This window comes from Wyeomyia smithii, chromosome 2 (assembly GCF_029784165.1).
Source record: "Wyeomyia smithii strain HCP4-BCI-WySm-NY-G18 chromosome 2, ASM2978416v1, whole genome shotgun sequence".
NCBI classification, from domain to species: domain Eukaryota; kingdom Metazoa; phylum Arthropoda; class Insecta; order Diptera; family Culicidae; genus Wyeomyia; species Wyeomyia smithii.
Genome location: NC_073695.1, coordinates 147,070,483 through 147,087,218, shown reverse-complemented (window position 1 = coordinate 147,087,218; position 16,736 = coordinate 147,070,483). Strand labels below are relative to the sequence as shown.

General features: G+C 39.9%; 1 protein-coding gene across 3 annotated transcripts in view; it reads right to left on the bottom strand.

Annotated features, from left to right (window-relative positions):
• LOC129723870 (serine/threonine-protein phosphatase PP1-gamma catalytic subunit B) overlaps positions 1-16,736 on the bottom strand; it is a 77,166-nt gene that overhangs the window by 26,438 nt on the left and 33,992 nt on the right. Inside the window, exon 4 of one of the 3 annotated variants that reach the window (XM_055678339.1) lies at positions 14,530-14,693. The exons of the other annotated variants lie outside the window; for them this stretch is intronic. Coding sequence (XP_055534314.1) covers positions 14,666-14,693 — 28 coding nt within the window. The 3' untranslated portion in view covers positions 14,530-14,665. Of the gene's footprint in view, positions 1-14,529; positions 14,694-16,736 lie in introns of those variants that run through there. 3 annotated transcript variants of the gene reach the window in all.

The window sequence follows — 16,736 nt, the reverse complement described above, 5'->3', positions numbered from 1 at the left end:
GCGAAAAAAGTGGCCCTTAAGCTCAAAATGGTTGCCCTCCAAAGGTTTTACAGCTTTTTAACCATTCCTGTGAATTTTGCTGCTTTTAGAGAATGCAGAAATGCATCAGAAGGCCGCCGAGGAATTGCTTATCGGATTCGTCGCTTTTACGTTTGCATAGGGAAAAACTCTTTGGAAAAGTTATCTTTGCTAGGGACACCTTCACAGGAAGGGTTGAAAACCTACCTACCATCTCTTATGTTTTCCAGTTCGAGCTCTAGGACAAAACTTAGATTTTGAATGATGAAAGTGCTATGAAGAAGGATTACTATTTTAAACATAGTTGCATTCAAACCAAAATAATCAGTTCAGAAGTTTATTAAATTATTATTTACAAAGACATTTCGAGTTTGACCTTTCTATCATTTGTATCTATCGCGCTACTATTACCTGCAATACAAATAAATGAATGCATCAAGATTTTAGTTTTTAACATTTTTGATTTTCTCGTCATTGTTGGTTTATCGATATCTGAATACCTACGTTACTTTTCGTCGACCAGGTAAGCAAGCACCTTGCGATCAGCTGCTGAAGGGTACTTCGTTAGCGTACGCTCCAACGTTTCAAATCATTGTAATGCTATGTTTCAGAAACAATTATTTTATTTTTCGGAATTTCGCGAAATTTCGCGAAATTTAGAGACCAATTTCGTTTCGTCTCGAGAACTCGAAATCCATCTTGATTTCGTTTCGACTAATTTGGCGAAACCGAAATTAAGGGTTAATTTCGTTTCGTTTCGTTTCGACACCAGAAAAGCCAGTTTCGCACACCCCTATTCAAAACCCACGAGTTGCCTTTGTAAGTCTAAGTGTGTAAAGAGATTAGCTGTTCTACTTAGAAAATAAATGTTTTGCTTGATTGATATAAAGTTTTGCCTTTCTCCTAGAAAGGTATAGCAATCACTGAAAAAACCAAAGGTATAAAAGTGCTCCAAAGGGTCGAATCTCGTATATCAATCGACTTAGTTCGACGAGCTGAGCATTTTCTGTATGTGTGTGTGTATGTATGTAACGGTCTCCCAATCTCACTCGATTTTCTCAGAGATGGCTGGACCGATTTTCATGAAACTAATTGCAAATGAAAGGTCTAGTTGCCCCATAAGACCCTATTGAATTTTATTGTAATCGAATTTTTAGTTTCGAGGTTATGTATCAAAATGTGAAAATCACAAAACTTCATTATCTCAGAAACTACAAAACCGATTTGAACAAAATTGGTATCAAAAGAACGGGCTTGTGTTTGAACCATTTGTGAAATAATTTTATAATGATTGGACATGTAGTTCAAAAGTTATGCAAAGAAACGTGTTTCAAACACTGTTCAAACTCACTCACTTTTCTCAGAGATGGCTGGACCGATTTTCACAAAATTAGTGTCATATGGAAGGTCTTGTTGCCCCATAAGACCCTATTGAATTTTATTGTTATTGGACTTTAACTTTGTCCGTTATGTATAATAATATAAAATCAGGCTATGACAAGAAATATGTTTCTAAGACTGTTTGAACTCACCCACTTTTCTCAGAGATGGATGGACCGATTTTTACAAAATTAGTTGCAATAGAAAGGTCCAGGTGCCTGATTAAAACCCTATTGAATTTTACTATAATCGGACTGTAACTTTGTCTGTTATGTATCAAAATGTAAAATATGAAACTCCATTATCTCAGAAACTACACAACCGATTTAAACAAAATAGGTATCAAATGAACGGGCTGTCTTTAAAACCCCTAAATAACGAATTTTATGATGATTGAACATGTAGTTCGAAGGTTATGAAAAGAAACGTGTTCAGAAAACTTTATCAAATTCACTCGTTTTGCCAAAGATGGCATCACTGATTTCAACAATCTTTGTTTTAAATTGGAGGTTTAGTTGCTTTATTGGTACCCATTAAATTTGATTATAACACTGGTTGACAAAATCGAAAAAAATGCTGCTCTAAAGCTCATAATAGTTGCCCTAGAAAGAAAAAAAATCACAGGAAAAGCTATGATTTTCCATTTTTTCTTAGTTTGACCTTCGGGGCAACACTTGTGTTGACCAGTGCAATCGGACTTTTATTTTATCCATTATGTGTCAAATTGTAAAAATATTGAAAATCTCTTCTTTCAAAGATCACACGACTTATTTAAAGAAAACAGGTGTCGCAAATTCGGATTTCAAAATAAGGTATGAAGCTGATTCCTGGTCTCTGAGCATCATCCCGGGTACTGAAAAACTCACATTGGGTAATGTTTGTCTCTTTTAGACTGGTAGAAACCGGAAGCTACTGTCTAGAAATTTATAATGGCGTCTGAAGATGATTTCTGGCTTCAGGGTATCAAACCGCTTCTTCAAATCGTATTGGATGATATTTGTCACTTTAGGCTGTTGATCGGAAACTGTCGCCATCTTTGCCATAGAAATACCCAGATTAGGCAGTTCGGCAATTTTATGATGGATTTTATGATTTTATGATTATCGGGCAACCAGAAGTGGTCATCTAGATTGAAAATTGGGTTTTAGGTCGGATTCTGGCCACTGGGTATAATTCAGGTTTCAAGAACCAATATGGATTGGTATTTGGCCATTCATTGGATGCCTCTCAGAAACGATCAGTAATATCAACTGCGTTAAAGAATTTTAATTTCACTGATAAGATCATTCAAATAATATATAAAAAACAACTTTGAATTATACATTATTTGAAATGTACTAACTAACGTTGACTTGAAGAATCTGGATATTTATAAGCAGTATATGAGTACAAATCGATTATACCACAATCAAAAACAAGATCGCATCATATAGTTGAAAGAATTAAATGTTATTTGCATGTATATGTGTTAATTTATATTCATATTGTCGGTTTCGTGCAACACTGGCACAACTCAAAAAACATAGTTTCGAGAAAAACGCGTTTGAAAATTTGCGTCGAAAGAGTATTTTTCGATTTTCAAGAAAACTTTGAAGTTTAAGATTACCAATCCTTATTTAACACCTTTGGGTCTACTATGCACATATTACGTGCTCACGTTGTCCAAGTTAAAACTCTATTTTTACTAACTTTATGGAGAAATTTCGATTTGTGCAGCAAAGGCACTTCTACTCATAACTCTGGAACTTTTGTGATTTTCGAAATGGGATTTCGTGTGATGAAACTTAACAGTATTTGGCATCGTTTGCCGTCAAGAACTCAAAAATTCAAAATTTTGAGTTGTGCCAGTGTTGCACGAAGCCGATGATATGTTAAATTTTAAATGTTTGGTATAGATGTGCTGTTGGCTATCAAAAATTTGTTGTTTAGAATGAATAACAAGTCCAGCAGAAATAATCAAGGTGTATTTTTTGAGTGTTGGAGTAAATCTATTTTAACAAATTATAAGTTCGAAGGAGAAAGGCTGGGTCTCACCGTTAGGTGGATTAATTTAGGTTTTTTGACATATTATCGATACACAAAAACACATCGTCTGAACCCAAGCAGAACAAACAAGAAGGAAACAAAAATTGATAAATTGGTAAGGGTAAATTGATATTCATTGTTGCTTCTGTCTAAATGTGTTTATTATATACCGGTTTTTGTTATACCGGTAAACCACCCTAGAAGATATTGATGATTGCATATATTTTATTTATTTATTAATCATCAGAACGATATGGGTCTCCATGAATGCTGGGTGAGGAAAAGGTTTCCGCCGAGCCAAAGAGAGGAACGATTGTCTTGCTTTTAACAGAAATTCAGCTGGCGTATACCAGCAAAGAACAAATGGCATCTGCGTTCTTGGATATTAAGGGGGCTTTTGATTCCGTTTCTAGTGACATCCTTTCGGGAAAAAATTCACCGACAAGGATTTTCCCCAATTTTGAACAATTGTTTGCACAATTTGTTGTCAGAAAAACACATGCATTTTTCGCATGGTGATTTGACAACATTTCGAATAAGCTATATGAATCTTTCCCGGGGCTCGTGCTCAAATCCCCTCTTTACAATTTTTATGCGAATGACATCGATGATTGTTTTGCAAATTCATGCACGATAAGGCAACTTGCAGATGACAGTGTGGTTTCTATCTCAGGAGCCAGAGCTGTCGATTTGCAAGGACCGCTGCAGGATACTTTGGACAATTTGTCTGCTTGGGCTCTACAGCTAGGTATCGAATTATCTGCGGAGAAGACTGAGATAGTAGTTTTTTTCTAGCAAGCACGAACCAGCTCAGCTTCGCTTACAGATGGGTGAAACGATTTCTCAGGTTTTGGTATAAAAATATCTCGGCGTCTGGTTCGACTTAACAGGCACCTGGGGCTGTCATATTAGGTATCTGATAAAAAAACACCAACAAAGAGTGAATTTTCTCCGGACGATAACTGGATTATGGTGAGGAGCCCACTCAGGATACCTTATAAGGCTTTACCAAACAACGATATTGTCGGTGCTTGAGTACAAGTTTTTTTGCTCCCCTGCGTCGCTACAAACACCGATTCAATCAAGCTGTAGCGTTGTTTACGTATCGCCTTAGGTTGCACGCATTCGACCCATACGATGAGTTTGGAAGTTTTGGCGGGCGTTCTCCCATTAAAAGACCGCTTCTGGGATCTGACTACTCGTATTCTAATCAGAGGTGAGGTTTTGAACCGCTTGGTAATTGAAGATTTCGATAGGCTTGTTGAACTTCATTCTCAAACCCGTTCTATGACTGTGTATTTTAATCACATGTCACAAAGTATAAATCCTTCCTCCATATCACGATTGGATTTCAACTTAATAGATACTTCTAATTCTACTGTCTTTTTCGATACATTCATGATGGAAGAAACCCGTGGAATCCCGAATTATTTACGCGTGCAGCAGATCCCCAAAATATTTTCTAGTATCGTGAAACGGGGCGAATAGAGACAGTCTATATTTGGCAGTGTACAAAACGTACCGTAATGAATAGAACTTAACCTTTTAGAAGGCAATGGCAACTATATTGCCACAAACGAAAACCATTTTTTTTTGCTGCACCAAGAATATTGTTAATAAACTTTGCTTAAGGGGTTATATACACTTTTTGGTCGAGAAAAATGAGGGAAGTTTAAATTCATTTTTCAGTGCATAGCACCATTTTCATTGCATCAAAGTGATATTTTTCTGAAAGTGCAGTTTATCAACAACAAAAAACTATGTTTGATTTTGAGATATACCAATTGTTATTGGAGTAATGGCCGTTTTTTGCAGAGGCTTGCGGTGATCCTGATAGAGACTCAGCGGGTCAACCGAAATCAAAAAACTCATGTTACCGTCTGCCGGGGTGAGATTGTGCCAAAAAGGATACATTTGTTCCTTAGCTTGTAATGTACACATTTAGGCAATTAGTTTGATCAAAATCACGTCAATGCACACTTGAATGATTAGTTAACGACTGCCGCAAATATGGTTAAGTTACAATAAACTATAATTTTGTTAAAATTAACTGAACTTTGGCCTAATCTCACCCCTTCTATGGGGTGAGATTGTGCCAAAAACAAAAAGTTGACTTCAACACCTGAAAAATGAATAGTATTGTATCTACGAATAATTCACATAAATAACATGACAAAACAGTAAATATAGGGTCGACCATAAACAACGTGGACTATTAAGGGGCTGCAGGGGGTTGACCAGAAACTACGTTTCATATGAATTGTAGAAAAATGTATGACTGGATTGAATCGATATCTGGAGTAGCCAGTTATAAGAACGTGGCTTATAGACAGTCTCTATACACATAGTGGCGTCTCCAGGTAGCTTAGAAAGAGAAAACGTTAGGACATAAGGCCTGAGAAGACTTTTCGTTTCAATTATCATATGTCATTAACCACTGTATATTTCATTGGAGATCTCAAAACCACTGGAAACGTACCCACAACCCTCCTTCCTCGCTGGAAAAGTCATCAGTTAATATACAGGGTGACAAAAAAGTCCGGTCACCAGAGGCGTCTCGTCCACCTGTTCAACCTGTTGTCATAGGACAGGTAGACAATCTCAGAAAAAAAGTGATTTTTTCACATTTGAGAGTGGATGAAAAATCATCGGAGTAATTTATTTGTAATTTCAATGTTATCCCGAACATCCTTATTTTATTTTCTACATAGTGACCTTTCACCTGAACTAACCGTCGTTCAACACTTCTCTGCACCTTCAAGTGCGGCAGGGTAGACGCAGTCATTGATGCTCACCACTACTAATGCGACGCCTCGCGTAAAAATGACATTTTTGGTTCAAACTTTCTGCTGAACAAAACCGATGTCAGCGAGAGAAAACATTCATTACACACCACCTCTCTTTAGTGTCTGGTAATCTGTTTCGTTATGCCTTTCTGTTTCTTCTCTCGACGTCATTAAAATTTGAGAGAGACCACGTGGCCGCGAGAGTTCGCAGATCCATCTTCAGAGCTTTCGTAGTGCAAATGAAAAACGAGCAAATAAATTCATTATTTCTGTCAATGTGGTGGATTTCTTCCGTCGATGTATAGTTTCATTCAAACCTCTACACCCATTGTGTTCATTCGAAAACTTGAACCTCGCATAGTCCGCATAGTATACGTTTGTCTTCTTACGCGCTGCTTTCATTTAGTTTAAAATTTTAACATCGTCAAAGGAAACGCTTTAGCATTGAACAAAGATAGGTTTTTTACTCATGGCAAATAGATCATAAACATAATTTTAATTATCGTTGGACAAAACCTGAATGATACTGACATTGCATATCACAACGCCATCCGTCGAGCGAACTTTTCTAGTTCTTCGACGGATCCAGAGTTTTTTACGACTAAAACCGATCATTGAGAATTATGATGTGATAAATGTGGATAAAGTTTTACTCTATGAAATGATGCAGATATCATTATTCTACGAGAAAATTATCGGAAAACTCACGGTCATAATAGACCGTAGAATTTCTTTGCCATACGGATAAATGTAGAGAGATAAAAGTTTTCGAAACTGTTATCACGATACTGTCGTTTCAGTGTTGCAAATGTTGATTGAACAGGTAGCCCACTTGGTCACGCGTCGCCTCTGCCGGTCACACAGGAAAATCTCAATATTTCAAAGAATAAGAAGAAAATCTGAATCTGGCTTTCAAAGCTTTATTCAGTAACTCATAAAGATGCTTCACAGACGATAACTCGGAATTACACCACCTTTCTCTGATCGAACCAGCTTCAGACGTCTCGGAAAGTCGTCTCCATCGGCATCTCGTCCCAGATTTTCGTGATAACTCGCTTGAATTGCTCCAAATTTGTTATTTTATAGTCGTTCAGCTTCGACATCATGTATTCCCACACGAAATAATCCAGTGGATTTAGATCTGGAGACGACGGAGGGCATTCATTCTTCGAAATGAAATCGGTCAAGTTTTCCTCACACCACGCCTGAACAACCTTTGCGGTGTGGGATGGGGCGCCATCTTGCTGGAAGCAGTAGTAATCGTCTTCAAACAAAAGTTCAGCTTGAGGCAGAACATTTTTATTCAAAACCGTGTCCAGGTAGTACGCTGCGTTGATTTTGACCCCTTTATCGATAAAAATAAGAGGCAGTTTACCTCTCTTGCAAATGGCTCCCCAAACCATCACTGACGTCTTATTTTGGAACCGGGAAACGTTCAGCTTGTCCGCAGGAGCTTGCTGGAGGCTCACACTCCAAACTCGATCATTTTGGCGATTGACTGTTTGCTCCAAAACGAACAGCTTTTCGTCCGAAAAAATAATCTCGTCATCTGCGTGCCAACCGAGCAACTCCCGCGACCGTTGGTACCTCTTGTCCTTTGTAGCTTTGGTAACCCCATGAACCACCTGTTTTTTGTACGGCGTAAGTTTTAAATCCTTGCGTAGAAGCAGGCGGATTGATTCTCGGTTCATTTTAAGGTTCCTAGCCAGCTTCCGTGCAGATTGGGCGGGACTTCGGCGAATCCGGTCTCGTATAATCTTTTTCAGCCTTGGAGTTCTCACAGACCTTGGTCGTCCAGATCGTGCCTTGTCCTTGGTGCCTCCGGTCTCTAGGTACCGATTTATGGTCCGGTACACGAATTTCCGGTTGATTCCGAACGGTTTTAGGTGTTTGAATATGTGTCCGGGTTTGTACCCTTTCATATATTCAGCGATAACAGCTGCTCTTAACACTCTAAACAAACTGCACAGAAACGAAACTCTGCCACTTTGGGTAGCAAAGTTAACTCTTTCATTTGACATATAGATGGCACCAGAGAGGGGCAACGTGTAGGCTACAGGCGACCCCAAAAAAGTGTGACCGGACTTTTTTGTCACCGTTTAGAATCGGTGTACAAAATTTTGTTACATTCCATAAGTAATATCAGTCAGTGTAAATTTGTTGTTGTTAGCTTACTGTTCTCAAGCTTTTAGTCATTATTTCAAATAATACATTGGCTAGACAACACACCCTATGTAAACAATGCAAGTGTTTTGGTGTATACTGATATAATTTTGTCGTAAATATGAATTCCGTACATTGTACCGTCCATCGAAGCTTGGCACAATCTCACCCCAAAAGGGCTAGAAAAGTGTACAGTTTGGAAAAATGTTATTTTCTGAGCCAACACAAATTTAATGCATAATATTTCCTCAACACATTCAAGACATCCTAACGTACCAACTGAGCAGTAAGTTGATGAGATTTCTTGAACGGGTTGGTTTGTCTTGGACATTTTTGGATAACTTTATTTGCGCATGTTTTTCACCCTGTGCTTTGAAACATTATTTAAGTGAAACAGTTCACTGATATTATCTATATTTTATTTGAAGTTGTGAATAAATATGTCACGTTTCATAATGTATTGAATTTGAGGTATTAGGTTCTAGGAATCTCAAGTAATTTAACTTACAAACATTTCCCGTTTTGGCTCAATCTCACCCCCGTGGCTTAATCTCACCTCGGCAGACCGTATTTCATTAGTTTAGAAGTGTGCCGTGTCTTTGAACGATCGCTTTTATGAGTATTTTGTTTTCAGTGCAAACGCGAACGTTTTTTTTTCAAAAAATGCACGTTTTGAGCGCCAAAAATTGCATTAAAAAGTTTTTTGCGGCAGAATGTAACTGGATGTTTCAAAAAGCGATCGTTCAAGGACCGGCGAATTTAATAACGAAAATTAAAAAAAAAAAAAAAGATGAAGGAAATCGGTTCAGTAGTTTTCCCGCAATCAGGATCACGGCAAAGTCATTTTTCGGAAAACACTATTCCGAGATAATCGCGTGTAAAGTTTCAAGTTTAGCTTATGGGGCCGTGCCGAGGAGCGCTGCAAATCGCTCTAAGGAAAAGTTTTCGGGGCCAGATTTTCTGCGACTGCCTGAAGAAAGGTGGCCACACACCGTGGATTCTTCCATAGCCACGACGGAAGAATCAAGAGCGTTCGTTATGCTTCACACAGCGATTTTCTCTGTTATCCGCTATGAACGATTCAGTCGCTGGGAGAGGATGCACAGAGCCATAGGCTACGCGCTCCGATTTTTGAACAACACTCGGTCCGATCGCTTGAAGCTTTCGGAACATCTTCAGCAAAACGAACTAAAAAAGGCCAAGAATACGATATTCAAGCTAGTGCAGTATGAAGCATATACGGAGGAAGTAATGCTTCTAAACCAAAACGAATCTGTACCGCTAAACCAACGCATACCGATTTACAAAGACAGTAGTCTCTACCAGTTCATGCCAGTTATGGATGAGCACGGCGTACTACGACAAAGTAGCCGAGCAGGAAAGGCGAAAAGTTTGCCGTTCGATATAAAATACCCCATACTTCTGCCAAAAGATCTCTTGGTAACAATCTTATTAGTCGATTACTATCATCGCATTCATCGCCATGCTAACTCAGAGACAGTCGTTAATGAAATGCGACAAATTTACATGATTCCGCGACTTCGCGCGGTAGTGAAAACTGTATCTAGGATGTGTCAGCATTGTAAAATCCGCAAAAGCAAACCACTAATGCCGATAATGGCTCCGCTACCGACAGCTCGGTTGGCTTACCATGTTCGTCCGTTCAGCTACGTCGGAATAGACTATTTTGGCCCGCTCTCGGTGAAAATAAGACGATCAAGCGTTGAACGATGGGTTGCCCTGTTTACCTGCCTCATCGTGCGCGCAGTGCATTTGGAAATTGCATATGACCTGTCCACAGCCTCCTGCATTTCGTCGTGAGATTCGTCAGTCGCCATGGATCGTCAGTAGAATTCTTTAGTGACAATGGTACGAACTTCCAAGGCGCTGAACGTTTGCTTCGCGAACAGATAAACACTGGACTTTCGGCAACTTTCACAAATGCGACAACTAAGTGGACGTTTAATCCACCGGGAGCACCGCAAATGGGTGGCGCGTGGGAGCGCTTAGTTCGCTCGGTTAAAACTGCAATGCCAGAAGCGTATTCGGATGGAAAGCTGGATGAAGGGCTGCAGACTTTAGTCGTGGAGGCGGAGAGCTTGGTGAATTCACGGCCTCTGACTTACCTACCGTTAGATTCTGAAGAGTCCGAAGCTCTCACTCCGAACCACTTCCTACTCGGGTGCTCAGGCGGAGTGAAACATCCCGTATCTATTACCGGGATTTCTAAACCAAAGCTCTTATCGATTATGTGGGAGCAAATTCAAAACCTACTTACCACCTTCTGGAACCGCTGGTTGGTCGAGTATCTGCCAGTAATTCGCAGACAAACAAAGTGGTTCGACGAGACTCGTCCAGCCAGAGAAGGGAACCTAGTCTTGATTGCCGATGAGGCAAAACGCAATGAGTGGATACGAGGCCGAATAATTCAGGTGATAAAGGACAGCGAAGGAAGAGTTCGACAGGCAATTGTGCGCACCTCCAAAGGTCCACTACGACGCCCAATGACGAAACTGGCATTGCTAGATATAGAAGAAAGTGCAATCTCGACGGGCCGCAAGATGCACCGGGGGGAGAATGTTGAAGCTACTCCAGTCTAAATGACAAGCGACAACAACAAAATTGCCAGTCTCTACACCAATAACTTAACACTCTCTTCTGTCTCCCAACCATCAAGACAGAACCGTCAGATGAGATGACTAGTTAAATTGAAACAGTCGAAGTCAGTACGCGTGACAATTAAATAATCCTTTGTGAGCCAGTTTGTGACCTAGTAGTTCGATTTCAGCAGTATATAGAAATAACACATAATTCTCGTGAGTAATAAACTAATGTAATACGATAGTAGAGAATTCATAATGTTGAATTTAATATAGGAATGATTGATAGAAGGAAGGAAAGTGCATACAAGAGATAGTGGAAAAGGAGACTTGATATTTGTAAGTTAATCATGAAACATTTAAAATTAATCCAAACCTAAAATAAATCATTTGCAGTTGAGCTGCACTGACCAGTCTGCTACAAAAACATGGTTTCGTTCTCCGTGCATCGAACACCGAGCTTTTGTCGGTTCCTAGCGCAGTTTCCGCGGCCTTATAAAGGGTTAAAACATGGGTCCAGGCTACCTCTATCAAGGGTGTAACTACCATTTTGATAAATAAATAATCCATTCCTCATTGAAATAAATGTTGTATGTTTTCTGTTCACAAAGGGGCGAATAGAAACACTCATCAGTCAACTGCGTTTTTCTTGTTCTGATGAAAAATTTGAATTTTACTCCGAAGAAAAAAGAAAAATAACATAATTTTTTTATTGATATGAAATGCAAAAAAAAGTTAAAAGTATTCAAATAGCGAACATGTTCGGTTTATTACTTCATGTATCTTATCTTATTGTATGGATATTTGTTTATTGTCCAGTAGCGTAAGATTATACATCTTTTAAAAAATTTGCTACCTCCGTTTTCACCATGCGTATGAACTAAGCATAAAAAACTCATTCTTAACTTGTTCTTAGCCTACTCAATCTAATAATATGTAAAAACTTTAGATTACACGCTTCCAAAAGTTGATGCAGCCACTCTTGAAATTTGCTTCCGACGAAGAACGTGGTCCCCGGGGTTCTGTGGTGAGCGATGTTGGTCGGCTAGCTTTCCCACACGGTCGGGTTCGATTCCCGATCAGGTCGAGGAACTTTTCGAGCTGGAAATTTACTGGGGCACGGTGTATCGTTGTACTTATCCTACAACATGCAAAATGTGCCGAAAACAATATCGATAACGAATTCTCTCAACTAATCTAGTTGATCGAGACCGCATTAGCCCCCCAGGCTAGCGTGCGATATTGTTGTTGAAGAACGCTTAACAGCGGTAGGCAACGAATTCCAGTTTACCACACCTCGAACGAACATCGAACTGGCGTAACAAGCCGTGTTGTTGGTTGGGATCACTAGGTTTTGCAACCGACGTCCACGGCCGTGGATAAGCTTACGGAACAGTATTACAGGAGATTCCGTTCGCAAAAGATTCCACAGGAAAACACATGATCGATGCGCATAGAAATTCTCTAAGGGACATCCAACGAGGTTTTTTTGCAGGTAACTCACGTGATCGTAACGACTCAAACCGTAGACGTACCTCACACAACAGTTTAATGCCACACGTATCCGGTCAAAGGAGCTTGCGCTAGGCCGAACTTGGAGGACATCACCAAATAAGAAATGCGGTAAGATCAAAGCCTTGAACAGAGTTAGTTTGGTGGCTGTTGGCGCCGAGGAGGTACAGCAGTACAGCGTTCTAAGAATGCCAGCTGAAATGCCAGTTATCCAGCTTGGCAGTCGGTCAACAAACCATTGGCTTCAATGTAGGAAGTTATCTGTTTTATAAGATTTTTTTCGAAAGCTTTCAACAACGCGCAGAGTATGCTGATAGGGCGCAGATTGTTTATGCTGTTTAAATGGGCCTTTTTCTTTAATGACAAAACTTTCGCGTGCTTCCAGGAATCAGGGATAGTTGAAGTCTCGATGAACATGTTAAAAAGATGCGTAATGTGTTGCACAACTAACGGTAGGATGATCTTAACAAAGCTAATCGACAAACCATCCATCCCAACAGCATTTGATTTGATATTGTAGATGGCGTTTACAATTTCCCAGTAGCGCACACGTTGGAAGCAAAAGTTATACGGCGATGCTGGTCCCAAAATGGTTGCTGCTTGTCGGGTACTGTTCGTGAAGTTTTCTGAGAAAGTACGATTTACATCATCTGGATCAAACTCGCAAGGCCGAGACTGCTTGTTTTTTCCAACACCAAGACTTTCAACGCGTCGCCATAGGATTTTTGATGGGATTTTGATATCCAAGAAACGGTTTAGATATTGCTGTTTGGCTTGGTTGAATTTCGTGTTGGCGCGATTTCTCAGCTCCTTGTACCGTTGACGCTTATTGTTTTTCAAATCTGGTGGAGCTTGAAACCAGTCCTTGTACGCTAGGTCACGTTCTAGCAGGGATTGATGGACGTTTTCGGTGAACCATGGATTGTACCGACGGTGACTGTTACTGAAACGAAGAGGGATGCAAGAATCATGCACTCTTTTGAGGTGTGCATTGAAAAATTCTATGGAATCATTAGGGTCTTCCATGGCATAAAACTGATGCCAGGGGATAGACAGAATAGCATCTGCCAAAACGTGTGGGTCAAAATTTACATAGTCTCGGTAAGAATGCAGGTTGGTAGGTCGAATGATGTCAAAATCCACTGATACAAATATCAAGTCATGCTGAGATAACGCTGGAAAACCGACCTGCCCAAACCGTAACACTTTCTCATTACTGTTGGTTAGGAACAGATCTAACTGAGAGCACCCTCCATCGTGGAAAAATGTTGGTTCTTCACTAACGGATGACAAGGAAAAAGAGTTGAACATCGCATCGAAAAGTGTACGTTTAGTATTTGAACGTAGTAAGTCAGTATTGAAGTTGCGCACCAGAAATACATGTTCGTAGCGTACTGCAATGTTAGCCAACTTCTCAGCCAAGAAAGATGAGCAATCATTCTCCGGAGGATTGTAGATGGCCATTAGTAGAACCTTATTGTCACCCACTCGAAACTCTAACGCAAGACACTCAGTTTTGTCCGTGGAACTCTCAGTTAGCATCGTACCAAAAACCTTAGAGCAAGTGAGATGCTTTCGATAGTAGACTGCGATCCCGCCACCGCGCTTATACACTCTATCGTTTCTTATAATGGAGTAACCGGATACATCAATACTGCAATCGTTCGTATTAGAATTAAGCCATGTTTCAGTGAAACAAGCAATTTCAATCTTCGAGTCCAATAAGACGTTTCGAAAGTTCATGGAGGTGTGGTTATGAGACGGAGGCATCGAGTGTAAAAGGGGAAACAATTTCTCGAGGGCTGCATTATTACGGGGAAGCAGAAAGCAACTATCTTCGACATAAAAAAATATGTCCCAACAGAATCCTCATTAGTAACGGAAGAATTCGGGGTTCAGTCAAACATTTCTACCGATTCAGGGTCTTTTTGTACTTCGTCTAGAAACGGCGTCTAATAACACTTTGTGCTGGTAGAACTGGAAACATGGTCCGTTTCTTTCGGATTGTTAATGTCTTTGTCGATTCATGTCAGGCATCACTCAGCAAATAAATCAGACTTTTGTTGTTGGGCTAATTACTTGGTTGTCTGCTGGATTGGCTTCTGATGGTAGTTGAGAAAATTGATTCCATATTCCGTGGCAGCTTGACGAAGGGACTACATGACATTCTTGCGGCTTGCATCAAACGGAGTGGATCCGGTTTTGGTTCCTGTGTTGGACCGTTTTGTCCGTAAGTCGTGGCCAAAATGGGGAGAGAATGTACAAAAATGTTTCAGGCATCATTTTACATGGAAAATGTGATTGCATTTCTCAAATCTTCTTGTTTTTGTATAAGCATATTCGCTATGACGTTGTTTCTATTTACCCCGTAAATTTGTAAACCGGGAGTTTTCCACGAAACATAAGTAAAAGGTTGATAAATACCTTAGGACAATCCTCAAATTTACTATGAAAACTTTAAATACTTTACTACCGACCCAGTACAGCACATGAACAAGCTCAAAGTGGAGCAAAATGGCTTCCATAGGCAAAATTTCTTGGCACCTGAACTCGAGCCTCTATTTTTATATTTTTTAACCCATAAATAAATTTAGATGACTTGTTTACTATTGAACTCTATAGCGGGTCCACTAACTTCGGTATCTTTAATAACAATTTAACCGTCTCTTATAAGCTCGATAATCCTGCTTCTGTTTACGTCGTAAAATTGGCTGCAATTCAATACACCCTAGGGATTAAAGAAAAAATACCCACGGATCATTATTTCATCTTTACGGGCAGTCTCAGTTCTATTGAGGCTCTCCGATCGATGAAAAATGCAAAGCACTCTCCGTATTTTCTGAATACGGGAACATTTGAGTGCTTTATCCGAAAAATCTACTCAGATTACCTTAGTGTGAGTCCTTTCTCATTGTTCCATTCCGGGCAGTAAGAAAGCGGATACTTTGGCTAAGGTGGGCGCAACAAACGGTGATATTTACGATAGACCAATTGCCTACAATGAGTTTTTGCAATTTTCACGTCAGAGTACGCTTGTAAACTTGCAGATTGGGAAGGTGGTTACACAGTATCATCTACCAAACCTTCGTTTCGGGGGTTGGATGTAGGACGAGACTTTATTCGCGTGATGTCTCGGATTATATCCAACTACTACGGGTTAGACGCACATCTACTGCGTATTGGGCTCACTAGTAGTAATCATTGCGTTTGTGGATTGGGGTATCGTGACATTGATGACGTAGTTTGGGTGTGTGCTGAATTCTGTGGCGTAAGAGCCTACTTTTGGACTCTCTCAGGGCCCGAGTAATACAACCCTATGTCCCAGTTTGTGATATCCTGACTCAGCAGAACATTAAAACATGCAATACCAGCACTTTGAACCACCAAAAAACCATGCTAGTCGGCTGCGGGGATAAAAACTTTAGATTTAGTTTAGAAAAAATAAGATTTAGTTGGCTCCGTTGTACATTATATGTATTGTGCCGTGTCAAATAAACGTATTGTTAAATCGCTGAAGTCGTTGAATTGGCGAATCATCGATGTGATTGGCGAGTTTGCAGAGTACTGTGTTGGTTGGAATTCTCCTGTAGCATAGCTCTGGGTCGTAACGTACATGATGCATAGAATCCGATTCCTGCTAAAAGGTCAGGAGTATCAAATTCAGCAATTACCAACTTGCAGACAAATATGGCTTGTGACACACGATGACGTTGATTCAGGATTTTTATCCTCAACGGGTGGCAGCGGTCTTCGTAAGAAGGCAAACTCAGTGGGCTATTTCAAACAAGATTTCGCAAAGCATATCTCTTTCTTGGACTCTTTCTAGCCTGTTTATTCAATCTGTTGATATGGCCACCACACAATACTGGCGAATTCCAACGTTTAACGAACAAGGGCACAGTACAACGATTTGAAGCAGAGCGGGTCTACTAAGCCACGAGCGATTTTAAATACAAAACCCAGCTGACGATTTACTTTGTCAATAGTAACAGAGATTTGGGGCTTGAATGAGAGTTTTTCATACAGTATTACATCTAGATCATTCACTTGTTCAACTCTTTTTAGTTTTATACCAGATATCACGTAATCGTAGGACAAAGCATTTTTTGTACGATGGTAGCTAATAACAAAGCATTTCTCAATACTCAATAACAAGTAGTTTCAAGAGCACCAGTCACTAAACAAGTTCAATAGTTTTGTAACTCTTTGCAGTCCTCATGGCACCTGACAACTAAGGGTAATTTCAAGTCGT